The sequence below is a fragment of the Euprymna scolopes genome, chromosome 41, assembly GCF_053919585.1.
Source record: "Euprymna scolopes isolate OS-2025 chromosome 41, ASM5391958v1, whole genome shotgun sequence".
Classification (NCBI taxonomy): Eukaryota; Metazoa; Mollusca; class Cephalopoda; order Sepiida; family Sepiolidae; genus Euprymna; species Euprymna scolopes.
Genome location: NC_136522.1, coordinates 20,042,509 through 20,057,942, shown reverse-complemented (window position 1 = coordinate 20,057,942; position 15,434 = coordinate 20,042,509). Strand labels below are relative to the sequence as shown.

The following is a 15,434-nucleotide window of genomic DNA, read 5'->3' as shown; positions in this document are numbered from 1 at the left end:
ACGAGATTGTTATCATTTTGAAGCTCGACCCTTCAGGCGACATATCAAAAAATTGGTTAAAAACATTAATTCCTTCACCCTCAACTGGGCACTTTTATACAGGGAGAGGCTGCTTTTATCACCGATATTTTCGAAAGTCGTCTTCGATTTATTCCTCAGGACTGGTAGATTTTTTACTTTTCTTCCTGTTTCCCTGACTGTACTGACATGCAGAAATTTAAAGGTAATGTGAACAAACATCTTGCTACTCAACTTTTCACAATCCCCTGTAAGACATGATCCCAAATAGTAGTAGTTTACATTCAAATAGCAATATGCCTTGTTCGAGGTTTTAAAAATGCTTATTTCAATGCACCTTATACCATACAAAATTTTAGCCAGACTGGCCCAGTAAAAAAAAAGTGGAACAGACAAACAGACTAAGAGAAATATAATACAGAAATCACAGTGTAGTATCTGTTCTGATGCTCAAGTTAATTTGTTCTTAGTCAATGTAAGGAAAACCGTACTATACTAAGGACGTTTTTATTTTTGCCTACTTCCAGATTGCCTCGTTTTGGTTTTCCTCCCACATTAAAAACGACCTTGTGTCATATTTTGCTCTCGTGGGGAAACAAATAAATCGCAATAAATAGCAGAAATTTATTAACTTTATTAAATTTTTACACTTTCCACTCGTAAACTTTCTGGTGATTCACTGTGCGACAAATTTTTTTCTGAAATTTTATCTTCTAACTTTTTGAGGTTCTTTGAATTTTGCCCTTTTGCTTCAGTTGCAATCGTTTCAGAATTTGTGTGATTCTTAGAAGTTTCTCCTTCTGTTCCAGATGACAATGGAGTGATTCCTTTCCTTTCAGGGATGACTTGGCACAATGACTTGCGCCAATCTTTACTTTCTGTAAACCGCAGCAAGATTTCAAAGACTGCAAAAAAAAAAATAAAAAATAAATAAATAAACTAAATAAATAAATATATATATGAACAGGTGAAATGAATTCCTGAAAACACTTATGCATCCGTGTCAATATTCAAATCCAACAAATAATGATACCAAACCTTAAGTCCAGGATCTATAAGGATTCTAGACTTAAGCCTGCAAAAACATGAAGACATTGAGAATGGTAACAAATAACATGATTCGATAGAGTGAAAAACGCGCTTCAAAATGATATATAACATGGCTATATATATATATATATATATATATATATATATATATATATATATATCAATGAATTAATTCAGAAATCATTAACATACGTGAGAAAACAATATTGTTTTTGCACCAACTTAATATAACTGAGATATTCTTTATTTAATTTCATTTTTGCTTTATTAAAAAAAAAAAAAAAAAAAAAGTATTTCTTTGTTTACTTTTCTGTTAATATTGATTTTTAAAACACAAATATTGATTTATATATATGAGTAAATGGTAGTTTGCTTGAAGCATTACTGGTAAAGGAATATATAGAAACTTTAAAAGCCAAAAGCAACGCGGAAAGGACCGGAATCAGGAGAGTAAAGAAAAGAAAAACAAACAAACAAACAAATAGACGGGTATGTTTGAGTAGAGAAATGTCCCATCTATTTGTTTGTTTGTTTTTCTTTACTCTCATGATTCCGGTCCTTTCCGCATTGCTTTTGGCTTTTAAAATTTCCATATATATAATTTATTATATTAAATTTTTTTTTTTAAATATTATTACGTACATAAAAGTAAGTTATCCATAGACATGCATGTTTCAAAGTTTAACTTTTCATCAGTATGGCTAGACTTAGTTGACAAGGATTGAACTCGTCACAGCTCGATAAGTAGTTTGATGTTTTACCACAAGACCACAGGGACCTTATCATTTTTAAGATTTTTACTGCTATAAATGTACGATTGTCGATTTATTTTTTTTATTAGCAATTCTATGTCTATGGATGACTTACTTTTATGTACATAATACTATTTAAAAAAATATATTTAATGTAATAAATTAATAATTACAAATAATTCCTAAAAATGTGTGGCACCTTTCTTAAGAAAGGGAGTAAAAAGAAAGAAAACTGCTACAGAACCGCTAATAAAAAATAGATAAATCAACAAAATATATATATATATATATATATATATATATATATATATATATATACACACACATGTATAGGGTTCTTAAAAATGTACTCATGAATGACGTTTAAACTTTTATGAACAGAATAAAAATGGAATAGACTCAAATACTGAAGACAAATGTAATTGAGGAACCATGTTTGCAAATGTTCAAATTGATGACCACTATTGTCTAAACAACGCTGATAACATGCACCAAAGAATTTTCAAACATCACGAAGCAGGTCATTAAGCTAGAGAGAGTTGCAACCTTGGTTGAAGTGGGTGTCCCTAATGATGGAGGTCTGAACAGAGCTGAAAGAGAGAAACAGACCAAATATCAAGGTCTCATGTATGATATGAAAAGAAACTGGAATCTTAGGGAGATATCAATCATACCAGTTATCATAGGTGCAACAGGCTGATGAAGAAGAACCTGAAGTCCTACCTAACTAATATTCCTGGTGAACCAAGTGCAAAAAAGATCCAGACAATTGCACTTAAGGGAACAACGAGGATTCTAAAAAGAGCTCTCGGTTGGTGTCAATAAAAAGCAGGGCAATGTTGGCAGCTGGTTTGGCTGCCCCATACTCAGCATTACAATCTTCAAAGGAAGAAAATTAAAAAAAAAAAAAAAAAAGTACATTCATTTTTAAGACATCTTGTATACACACACACACACACACACACTTTAAAAGTAAACATTGCCATTACATCCCTTTAGCTCCAATCGAACCTTAAAATGTTAGCGATTTCAAACGATTATGTTTTGCAGCTAAAGTCGATGCATACAACTTACTAGGAAGTAACAATTTTTCAAACATATTCTTAGCCTTTTGGGTCACAGTGTAGTATCTGTTCTGATGCTACATTTCATCTTTTCTGTTCTCAGTCAGTGGAGGAAAAATCCTTCATGACCAAGACAATTTTTTTTTCCCCATCCAGAGTGCCCCTTTTGGAGGAGCTGGATTTTCTCCACATTAAAAACCGACCTTGTGTCTAACCCTGCCCTCGTGGGGAGGCAAGTAAATAGGAACATAGGATAGAGGTTACAATTTATTGCTGTAATAGTTGTACAAATTTCCATACAGGTTCAGGAGAGAATATGAATGCCTACTAGACACTATCCTCAAGTGTCTAAGGTCTCTCTGTAAAAGGGTTTGTCAGATCAACTTAACGCGGATACTTTTCTCTACAAGTAAAACCTAATTAAATATTCAAAATCACATAGTATCCAAACGCCAGATAAAATCCTCTCTATATGGCTACCCTACGCTGGCTTATTACAAGGATTGCACCTTCTCTAAGTGAGGTTGCCTATAGTAACATGTTGGATACTCCAGCAAACTAGATAAAGTTTTGATCAGGAATTCGGTGAAATCAAGAGATCAATGTCTGAGTAATTCATTATAGTTCTCTTTTATCTCTCCAAAAAAAAATTTTTTTTTTTAATTTATTCATACCAATAATATTGTGAGGTCTATGCGAGGGTTGCATTCTACTAATACTCTTATCACTCAAACATCAAAAACAAGTCATTACAGTACATTTGTTTATGGACACTGTTTTATGAAACCCAAACATGATCTTAGCCAAATAAATTTGACATGCAGGATATGAAACAAATGAAAGAGAGGGGGGGGGAGAAAGAGAGGGCAGAAGAGGGGGAAAGAGAGGGCAGAAGAGGGGGAAAGAGAGGGCAGAAGAGGGGGAAAGAGAGGGCAGAAGGGATAGAAAGAGAGAGAGGGGGGGGGGAGAGGGAGAGAATCAAGGGAAGGGGAGCAAAAAAAAAAAAAAAAAGTGGATAGGAGAATAAAAAAAAAAAAAAAATGAGGTTAGGGAGAGAAAGAAGGAAAGGGAGATAAAAACAAGAAAAAAAGAATCTCCTTACCATGATTGACTGTGAGCACTTTTCGTGATTTCATCTCAAGATATTCTGAAATTGGAAGCTGAGCATGTGAAATGTTATTCTCAACAGCCAATCGATGACAAAGACCCTGAAGATAAAAATAAGTTTTTTTTTTAATTTTAATAATCATTTTAATATTTTAGTCAAATTCCAGTCAGTTATTTCATGGCCATTGACAATACCTTTCTTGCATATTTCCAATGTATTTCTATAAGCACCACTGTTAAGTATTATTTAACGGTAGGATTTATTGATGCTAACTTGAATGCTTACTCGACACTATCTTTTTTTTTTTTTTTTTAAAATCTCGTTCACCTCTAACAAGGCATATCACCACTTGCACGTAAGGGACTACTATTTGGGACCATGTCTAGGAAAGATTAACAAGATGTTGGTTTATGTTATATTTAAACTTCTGCATATTAGTACAGTCAGGGAAGCAGGTAGCAGGAAGGGAATTTCAGGGTCCAACTGTTTCAAGGAAAAATCTATTAGAGTAGAAAGCTTTTTAGCATTTAGGGACCTCAACAATGAAGGAGTGTGATTTTATTGCTAAACGGGTTTGTCAGGGATATGTACGCCGAGGGGACATAAGTGCAAGAAGTTCATCGGAGCACATTCCATTAAAATACTTGTAAAACAGATACAGGGAGGCAACACCGCAGCGATAGGACAGGGGTTGAAGCTTGGTTGACAAAGTGGGACCTATTCAATTGGATCCTCGAGTGTCTAAAGTCTCTGTGTACAGGGTTTGGGTGAACAACTTGGTGTGAGGATGATTTTCCCTGCAAGTAAACCCTGACTAAATATTCAAAATAAGATCTCAGTATGACTAACACACACTTTCTACGAAGAAGGGCACACCTTTTTTGGGTGAACGGACAAAGCCAGATACTCCACCAGACTAGAAGAAATCTCGTTCTGGAATCCAATAAAACCAAGAGACCACAAGGAAATACATAACGTATTTAAATGGTCGATTGGGGAGAGGAAAATTTTGTTCTCAACTTCTTTACGAACGCAAAAGAAGTTAAATGGAACATTCGAATATCTATGTATCTCATAGAGTTCAAGTGTTAGCCCAGGATTTCTAAGAATTTCAACTGAAGTAAAATGAAACAAAATATATATATATATATATATATATATATATATATATATACATAAAATATATTTTAGCCATCGACATACAGATCTGTTTCGTTGTTTCACAACTCATCAGTGCCGCTAGACTAACACCTCTCCCAAGCCGAGGATCGAACCTAGAACCGTCGTGATGACAGTCGGCAGTCCTATCCCCTGACTACGGAATCGGTGGCCGAAATTAAACTGTCGGAATGCGTATTTAAATAAACATCCGTCCGCTACTCGTATAGGGCTCCAACGTTTTGTTTGTAAACAAATTGCGAGCTTCGCATTATTTCAGCTAAATTAAGTAGCGAGTAAGATAATTTACGAGAGTGCTCTACCAAAGAGGGGAGCTTTTTATAAAATATAAATATATATATATATATATAAATATATATATATATACACACACACACACACACACACATACTAGCAAAAGTACCTGTCGTTGACTGGGTTCAAAAACAGCCTACAGAAAATGGACTTTGATTTATGAGAGTATGATAGGTTATGAAAAGGAAGGGTTGTAAAGAGATAGCTTCAAATTTGGGGGTATCAAAACCAAAGCAAAATATGATGAAAGTAAAAATAAAATAGATAAACCCCATAATTTATTATATCATACCTGTTCACACTGAAATACTTATCACAATATTCTGTGGATCTATATTGATAAACCTTGTTAAACTTTGTGACATATTTCCATTCTATGGAGGTCAGGCGCGAACGAACACCCCATAATTTTATTATACCATATTTCTTCAAACTGAAACATAATTATCAAAGTATACTTACGCAAATAGATATGAAAAGTCTTTATTAAAGTTTGTGTCTATTTCCATTCTATGGAGACCAGGCGCGAATGCAGACCCCACAATTTTATTATATCATCCCTATTTAAGTTAAAACATACTTATCAAAGTATTATGTACGTCTATACCAAAAACACTTGTAAACGTTTTTTGTTTTTAATTTTTAAATTTATTTCCATACTTTGTGGACCAGGCACGTACGTAGACCCCACAATTTTAATGAATCATCATTATGCCACATAAAACATACCCATTCCTGTGTCTCGATACATCTTCTATCATTATATATGATCAGTTTTCTATAATAGTCACCCATATAGGAGCCTATTCGTGACCAGACACACACAGACGTTCAGCTTTATATTATAGATATATATGAGTAAAAAGATTAATAATTGTAACTTCTAAATCAGTTTGTTTTTTTTTTTACTCAATATTAATATAGCTCTAGGATACATATACCTATTGAGCTTATATATCTACAGTAATATGGGCAATGTTCTTTAAAAGTATTAATACATTTACTAATACATTAAAACAAACTCTGCTCTTTAGACTAAGTCTATAAAATAAATATATATATATATATATATATATATATATATATATATCATCAAATGGTGCTTATCTTGTGGAGAACAGATACTACACTTGGAAAAATCTGGTTATTTCAGAAAATGTTTACAATAATTATGAAATAATCATAAAATAAATCCAGCACAAGGCCATTCAAAAGTGTGGGGAGAAGGGTGGGTGGGTCTATGGTCATCCTTGTCACTGTACCTAATATTTATCTTACATTTTCTTAGCCAGAATGCCAAGGAGCCAGAAAACATAAAAAACTATAAATATATACAAGTGTGTCAACATAATTTTAAAAAATAATTTTGCTTTTAATTTATTCATATCAATAATATTGTGGGGGTCTGCATTTATGCTCAACATTTATAAAAAGAAAATACATTTTATTTTTAATTTATTCACATCAATAATAGTGCGAGGTTTGAAGGGGGTGAGGTGATTCTACTACTACCGCACGTTTATTGTTGCTTGTTCCCTTCTCCTCATGAGTTTGAAGAGGAGTCCTTTGATTTGGTCAAATGGCTTCTCTACAATTGATTTGATTGATTACCAATGCTTCTGTTAAACTATGTTTCAGATCCTGCAGGATGTTATCAATCCACTTCTTCCTAGGTCCACCTTTTGAACAGGCTCCAAGGACATCAAAGTTAATGATTTTTATTGGCCATTGTCGATTGCCATGCATTGAATGTAGCCAAAGCATCTCAGTCTATTCTAGCATAGGATCTCATCTACTGAATTGAGGTCAAGGCTGGGGGTATTTAGTTCTCTCCCCCTGCAAGAACTATGACACTAGGGTCAGAAAACAGGATTGATTAGTCAGCATCCCCAAGGAGGGGCACTCTGACCTACAAAAAGCGTCTGGGTAGCCCTCATCAGCATTGCCCAGTAAAGGTGCCTCGGGAAATAAGCAATAAACTAATCCCTTCTCAAAGAGAGAAGGCAAAGCCAGGAAGAGTGGACCTCCTAGAACTGCACAGAAACAACATTACACTGCAAACAACAGGGACATTAGTCATTACAGGAATGGTCTAATCTCTTGATTTTGGGGGCCGAGAATAAAAATCCGAGCCTGGATCTCAGCTCATTCAGAGCGGTTCTATCAGAAAGTTTAGAGGAGCATATCCATTGTATCATTGCATGATCCCTGCAAGTTAGTTTGGCAATGCCTTCAACTGTAACAGGCCAAGTCACACTGGTATGCAGGAGAATTCTTGACACAAGTGTTATAAATAGAGCCTCTATCGTATAACAAGTTTCATAAAATGGAAATATATTTTACTTTTAAAACTGTCTAGGCCCAGAGGGTCTAGTCTATATCATAAAAGTGATTTCTTCAAATGGACTCGGTAACTGGATATTTTTTCAAACAAGTCTCTATTGGTAAGTTATGGTAGGAATTTTATCAATAGCACAAATTACAAGAGCTTTTCGTTGTTCTTAATTTATTTTCAGCATATAATAAGTTGAATTCCAATGTGATCACATCTTAAATGAGTTTGTTTTTCCAAATTAAGCTGATCCTGTATTTCAGTTAATTTGCTAATTGCTAACAGAAAGCGATTAAAGTGAGAAACTGTATTTCTGTTAAATGCAATAATTATCTCCACAGCCTAAGTTGCAATGTATGAAAGTTATTCTAAATCACATTCTTTGACATTAGCAACTATATTTGTTTTTGAATCCTGCAAGACTAAGAAAATTTTATTGAAGATTTTATACTCATCCAGAACATTGTGCAATTCTTCACTTATTCTTGAACCTGTGTATGCACCCGGGAATGGAACCACTCTAAGCACAGCTCTGCACTATTCAAAGTCATTTGAAAACCAATGACCTGTCAAACTCAGAAAGGGACCATTATCTATTGTAGCTGTCCAAATGTCTGTAGTTCATGAAATGTTGCTAATTTCAAAAGAAACAGTTGAATTTTCGTTTTACTTTTGTAAATATATCAAAAATTATTTTGAAGTGAAGTACTTTTTTTTTGATGAAATGCTGGAATTTGAACAAAGTTTTGCAACAAGTCTATTAAATCCAATGTCAGATATTACATAATGGATGAAGGTTGTTAATATTTAGTTAATTTTTTACGTATTTAAATTACTTATGTCTAATGTCTAATTAGTAATTTATCTCAATAAAATATACATTATCTAAACCAGAAAAATTTTAAAAATATATGTAATGATAGCAAGTGTTCAAAAATGAGGAACAAGAGTATGATTGATGAAGAATGATTTATTTTCGGTTTGCACATCGTCACAATTTACTGTACGATTCCTCAACATGAAAACTGAAAGATGAAATAATTTTCTTTGACAAATGATTTAAAGTAAAAAAATAATAATGTTAATTCGATAGAATGAGAAAGGGAAGTTTTCCATACATCTATTTGCCTCAAATTCAGTGCAGTTGTAAAAGTCTACACGTTAACAGCGCGTCATTTGATAATATGGTTTAGCGATACATGTTTCTTTGATAAATTTTCACTGACAAGCAAAAGAGCGAGTTAATTTGTTTTCCTTTCCAATATAATTAATATTAGTATCATTTATAACAACAAAATTTGCTGATAAATCGGCATTAGAAAATTTATTAATTGGCCAATCTCTAATGTTAAGTATTCACCCAGCAATACTATAGGATCTTATTTTCATAAGATCATCGTACCATACCCTGTCAAAAAATTTAGATATATCTATGACTACTGCCCTCCCCTGCCTTATCCAGTGCATTGTATATACGCTGAGATTACAGTTAGGAGAACGGGCTTGCCTAAATCCATATTGATGGTCTGACATAAGTTTAGCAACTGTAAGGTGGTGGACTAGAGCTCGAATCATTATAGACTCAAATATTTTGGCGAAAAGAGGGAAAAGGCTAATGAGGAAATAATTTAATGGGTCACTTCTTTCACCAGAATTCTTGTAAACTGGTACCACAGAAGCAGTTTTCCAACAGCCAGGGAAGTAAGATTTGTTGAAAAGTTTGGGGAGAACTAGAGCAGCCTCAGCAAAGCATATTTTTAATAGTACAGACAGATGAGATCAAGTCCACATGCTTTTCAAGTGTCTAGGTTTTTTTTTTTTATATATCATGTACTTGAGAAGGGGTGATCTTCAGATCATCTGTGGTTTCTGTTTGCAAAGGAAAATCAGGGAGGGAGTGGTTTGCTGGGTCCAAAGTAGAGTTTGAGGTAAACTGAGGGGCAGCATGTTAACTTTCTTGGTTGCCGTGCAAACAACCTCATGATTATTGGATAATAGGGGAACTGTTGATTGCCCATTATTTACTACACTGTTGTAGATTTTCCAGAAATCACGAGTTCCTAATTTCTGCATTTCAATGCATTTTCTGGTGGTTTCAGCATATTCTCTCTTAGCTGTCGCTATTTCTTTCTTACAATTACTTCTAGCTTCTATTAACTTTTGTCTGTTTGAACTGGACTTATGCCAAATAAACCTGTAGTAAGCACGTTGATGGCAATCTCAAAAATAAAAATACAGTTGCAAGTTTTATAAAACCATCGCATCAAAAGGTGGCAAATCAGCAAAAACTTTTACAACGATTAATGTTAAACCATTTTAGAAAGGTTCGTTCAAAAGAAGCAAAAGTTGCAAATAAGAAAAGGAAGCAAAATGAATAATCAGGGACGGACATTCCAGTAACAAGTGGCAGCAACGATTGAGCAATGGCAGCTGCACAAGTAGAAGTAAACCATTGGAGAGAGTGGGGTTTGCTATAGAACTTCCATATGGAAACATATACTTCAATTGTCACTTTGAACCATTCAGTGGTTTCATTTGCACACTGTTCCGCAGGAAGAGAAAAAATATTTTCCCATGGGGCATCTCTGATATGATCTCTGACGGTATCCCAGTCAGTCTTATTATAGAATCTTGTCGTTTTGAGCAATAGCTCTTCAACTTGTGGTTGAGAGTTTAGAGTGATGTCTAACATTATCACAGCCTGATCAGCATTCCTGAGTGGGCGATGGGCACTTGTTACGCAATCTTCAGGAACAGTTGTCAGAAATAGAATTTGATGAAAACGATTATAATACACAGGAGAATTCAAAAGGGAGGTAATTTTTCGTTTTGATTTAAACAAGATGGCAGCAATTTTTCACTTGCTAACATGATTAAAGTTGTTTTGTTTAATAATTCAATAATATTCAGGTAATTCCGACTGCATAATTTGGAAGCTACCATTGTAACTTATTAGAACTGAGAAAAAAAAATCAGTTGAAACCATTGTTTTTTATCTGAAAACTCCATTTATCGACTACAAAATCTCATCCCAATTCTGTAGAAGTGCCGTGTTTTATTATCTTATACAGAGGTATTCACTTTTATTCACACACACACACACACACACACACACACACAAGGTTATTTTTCCATTTAAAATAGAATTTGCATTGATTTTATTAATATTCATTCATATCGTTCTCATGATTTTATGATTTCGAAGAATTGTTTTTATTTATTTATTTTTCTTTTAACCCTAACCCGACGGTCCAGAAGTGAGGTTTGCTGGTCCTGACACTCTGGGACATGGGTCGAGAATGTTACTGTCTGTGTCAAGGAATGGTATATAGAAAAGTTATGGATGATGCTACCAGCTGTGTCTGTGTAGCTAGAGATGCCAAGCCAATTATTGTGGTGGGCATTAAGTCTCCAAATACATTAAATCTCCAAAGTGCTAAGAGAGAATGCTACATCTATGCTGTCAGAGACATGACTGATTATAGTACAGTCCTGAGTCGATGTACAGTGACAAAGAAAATAGAAGTAGCTAATGCTATGTTGTAAAGTTAGTTTAAAGCAATAAAGGTTTGATCATCTGATTCTAGTTTAGATGCCCTAGTCATGGGGAGGGTGTTACGAATATAGACTCCAAGTCTGTGCATGTATCTGTCAGAGTCCTTACAACAAAATGGAATATAACCAGACATGTTAAAGTAGTTAAGACGGGATGGAGGAAGGCAAGGTAGTTTCACTTAGTGCTAAGATATCTGGGGAGTTTACTAAGAGAAATGACTCTACATCATCTAAGTTAGTTGTAAGTCCATGGATATTTGTAAATGCGAGCCTCAAGGGAGGAGGAAAATTGTTGTTCAAGTGTATATCTGGTTTGATCGATTCAATACACTTTTGCCAACGCAAAGTGTATTTATGCACGTAACGTAAAAATCTTGCATTCTAGTGGCGATGAAGTCGTTGAAGGCGGTTTTGATATTGTTTAGGTTTTTTAAGCATTTCTCACACACAGAAAGTTGTTGAGATGCTGGAAGAAGTGGTAGTTGGCAGATGAGATGTCTGGAGAGTATGGTAAATGAGGCAGGGTTTTGTAGCCCAATTCGTTCAACTTCTGCAGGGTTGGTTTAGCAACATGCAGTTGGGCATTGTCATGGAGGAGAATTGGGCCTTTTTTATTGACTAATGCTGGGTGTTGCTGTCGAAGTTTCTGATGCATTTCATCCATTTGTTGACAGGACTTGTCCAGTGTAATGGTTTCGCCTGCATTCAAAAAAAAAACTGTAATAGATGAGACCAGTCACAGAACACCAAACCCTAACCCTAACACCAAAGAGTCAGCATGACCTTTTGGTGCAACTGTATCAGGAAGTGTTGTGGAGCTTTGTCTGTGTCTTACCAATGAACTGAGCATTATTGGTTGTTGTAATGAACCCACTTTTCATTGCAAGTCACAACCCGATCAAGAAACAAGTTGTTCTTGTTGTTTAAAAGAAGGGAAGATGACACTTCATAACAGCGTTGTTTCTTTTAGTTGTTGTTCAATTTGTGAGACACCCATTCATCAAGTTTTTTATCTTTCCGATCTCTATCAAGTGGTTGGAAACTTGTATATGTTACATCAAATTCAGAAGCAAGTTCTTGCACAGTTGTGCATGGATTGGCTTCGACTAAGGTTCTTAATTGATCGTTGTCAACATCTGATGGCCGACCACTACGCTCATCATTTTCAAAACTCGTCACCGCCATGAAATTTATTAAACCACAATTATGCTGTGCGTTCAAGTAGTGGTTTCTGGGCGAAACACTTTGTTGATATGACGAGCTGATTCAGCAGCTTTTCAGCCTAGATTGAATTAGTAATAAAACAAAATGGAGATAATCTATATAAGAGCCAGGTAAGGCCAAGGATGGAGTACTGTTGCCACATCTGGGCAGGAGCTGCTAGAAAGGACTTGTTCTGCCTTGATAAAGTTCAAAATAGACTTTGTAGTCTAATAGGAGATGTCCTTTTCTCTTCCCTGCAACCTTTATCTCAAAGAAGAGATGTTGCGAGTTTGCTTTATCGTTATTTTCATGGAAAGTGTCCGACTGAGCTTCAGTCTATGGTCTTCCCTCGCCAAAATTTCACAAGAAACACTCGTCTAGCTGAAAAAACTATCAATAATTCCCCCCCACTCTTTATCTGTGCCTAAACCTAAACGTAGCTTCTTTCTTAGAACTGCACGCCTGTGGAATTGTCTTTTGTTTTCCTGCTTTCCAGCTGACTACAATATGGTTGTCTTCCAAGTTTAAAGTAAACAAATTCTTAATGAGCCATTCCACTTAAGTTAACAAATTTACCGAATTTCCATTACTAACGATAACTATATTGTCCAATTGTCTACTGTACACTCTTAACCCTTATCCTCAAGTGGTCTCTGGGCCTTGATAAGTCGTTATGCCTTTGTAAAAAATAAAAAAAAGTTTGTTTTTTTTTATCAATTAATTTTGTTTCAGAGTATTAATAGAAATTAAATTGTCAACCCTGCTGGTTAAAATAATACATTAGCAGGGCAGGGTAATATAAATTTCCTGGAAGTTGACCATATTTTGTATTTTTGGAAGCATAAAACATAGCCATCTTCATTTATGAAATTCAAACAGGGAAAATAAAATCTCAGCTTAAATAACTCGTAGGCTAAATGAAAATTTATTTCCATTTTTAAATGCAGCTGGTCTTGGTTATAATAATAATAATAATAATAATTAAAAATAAATTAAGTTTAAAATAAATTCAATAAATCAACTTTATATAATATTTATATATTTATATTAGCAATTCCTATTAAAAAATTAGAGCTAATTATTAAAACAGATTTTCTTTAAATGTAATATGCAAATGAGAACTTCTTGAATGCTGATTCCTGTTGAATAAATAGTATATGCAGGAAGAAAAGTATATAAAAATCCATTTTCAGTATTGAAATCTATTTATGAAACAGTGTACCTTTTGTACATATATATTAACCAAAATTTGAACAAACAAATAGACAGGAATACAACTTTATTATATACTAGCGGGGGGTACCCGGCGATGCCCAGGTGTCTTGAGGTAAATCAAAACTCCGGGGGGTGTTAAATAATAATAAAAAACTGTTTTGGTTGGTGAGTATGAGAATCGAACCCGTAGCCTTGAGTTGGAAATTAATGTGTGAAAAAAAAAAAAAGTGCGATGTTACCATTGGGCCACCGTGACATACAGCGTAGACGTGCTTGAATTTATTTATCTAACTATAACTATAAAAACAGGCGTGCGTAATAAAAGTTAGCTTTGCTGCTTCCATTTGACCTAATTAAGAAGGTCAAATACAAGTCACGCAGCGTCTGAGTTTGTTTATCGAAATTTGACTGTCTGATATACAAGAATCTGATATACAAGATTGATCAAAGCTGATTGCTTCTGGGCGTTTTTCCAGGCGCAATGCCGCGAAGACGTCGTTTTTGAGTTTAGTTTCAGTTTATTTATACTAAAAAGCCCAATCAACACGCGAGAAGCCAAAATAGCAATAATTTTGTAAAAATCGACGTAAATAAATCTATACGCTACGCGCTTTCCTAATTCCTAGATATTATAAAATAGGACCTATATACAGATTTAAGCGATAGTAACGACCCCGGGAACGCGTGCGAGAAAAGCCTTTTGAAGACATACACAAAATGATCACACACATTTTGCCTTTTATATATATAGATATATATATATATCTATAATATAAAGCTGAATGTCTGTGTGTGTGTGTGTGTGTCTGGTCATGAATAGACTCCTATATGCTTGACTATTTTAAAAAACTGATTACATATAATGATAGATGTTTAGAGACACAGGAATGGGTATGTTTGATCTGGCAGAACGGTGGTTCATTAAAGTTGTGGGGTCTGCGTTTGCGCCTGGTCCACAAAGTATGGAAATAAAAAATTTAAACCTTTACAAGTGTTTTTGATATAGATGTACATAAGATTACTTTGATAAGTATGTTTTAACTTAAATAGGGATGGTATAATAAAATTGTAGGGTCTGCATTTGCGCCTGGCCTCCATGGAATGGAAATAGGCACAAACTTTAATAAAGACTTTTCATATCTATCTGCGTAAGTATACTTTGATAATTATGTTTCAGTTTGAAGAAATATGGTATAAAATTATGGGGTGTTCATTCGCGCCTGACCTCCATAGAATGGAAATATGTCACAAAGTTTTAACAAGGTTTTTTTTAATATAGATCCACAGAATATTGTGATAAGTGTTTCAGTGTGAACAGGTATGGTATAATAAATTATGGGGTTTATCTATTTTATTTTTACTTTGATCATATTTTGCTTTGGTTTTGATACCCCCAAATTCAAAGCTATCTCTTTACATCCCTTCCTTTTCATAACCTATCATACTTTCATAAATCAGAGTCCATTTTCTATAGGCTGTTTTTGAACCCAGTCAACGACGGCTACTTTTGCTAGTACATATTATATATATATATTATATATATTAAATGAAATACTGAAATGCTGTAGAATTACAGATTATATAATACTGTAAACAAAGTCCAAATAAATATTAGTATCAATATTTATAAGATGATCCCAAGCAGTTAAAGAAAGCTCAATATG

The 15,434-nt window shown here is 34.3% G+C and overlaps 1 protein-coding gene across 5 annotated transcripts in view; it reads right to left on the bottom strand.

Annotated features, from left to right (window-relative positions):
- Positions 1-637: 637 nt before the first annotated feature.
- Positions 638-15,434, bottom strand: part of LOC145266393 (tRNA methyltransferase 10 homolog A-like) — a 144,814-nt gene continuing 130,017 nt past the window's right edge. For all 5 annotated transcript variants that reach the window (XM_080122031.1, XM_080122030.1, XM_080122029.1 and 2 more), the window contains 2 exons: positions 3,987-4,092; positions 638-923 (listed from right to left, as the gene is read on the bottom strand). In XM_080122031.1, the coding sequence (XP_079978157.1) occupies positions 655-923; positions 3,987-4,092 (375 nt within the window). In that variant the 3' untranslated portion in view covers positions 638-654. The remainder of the gene's footprint in view (positions 924-3,986; positions 4,093-15,434) is intronic.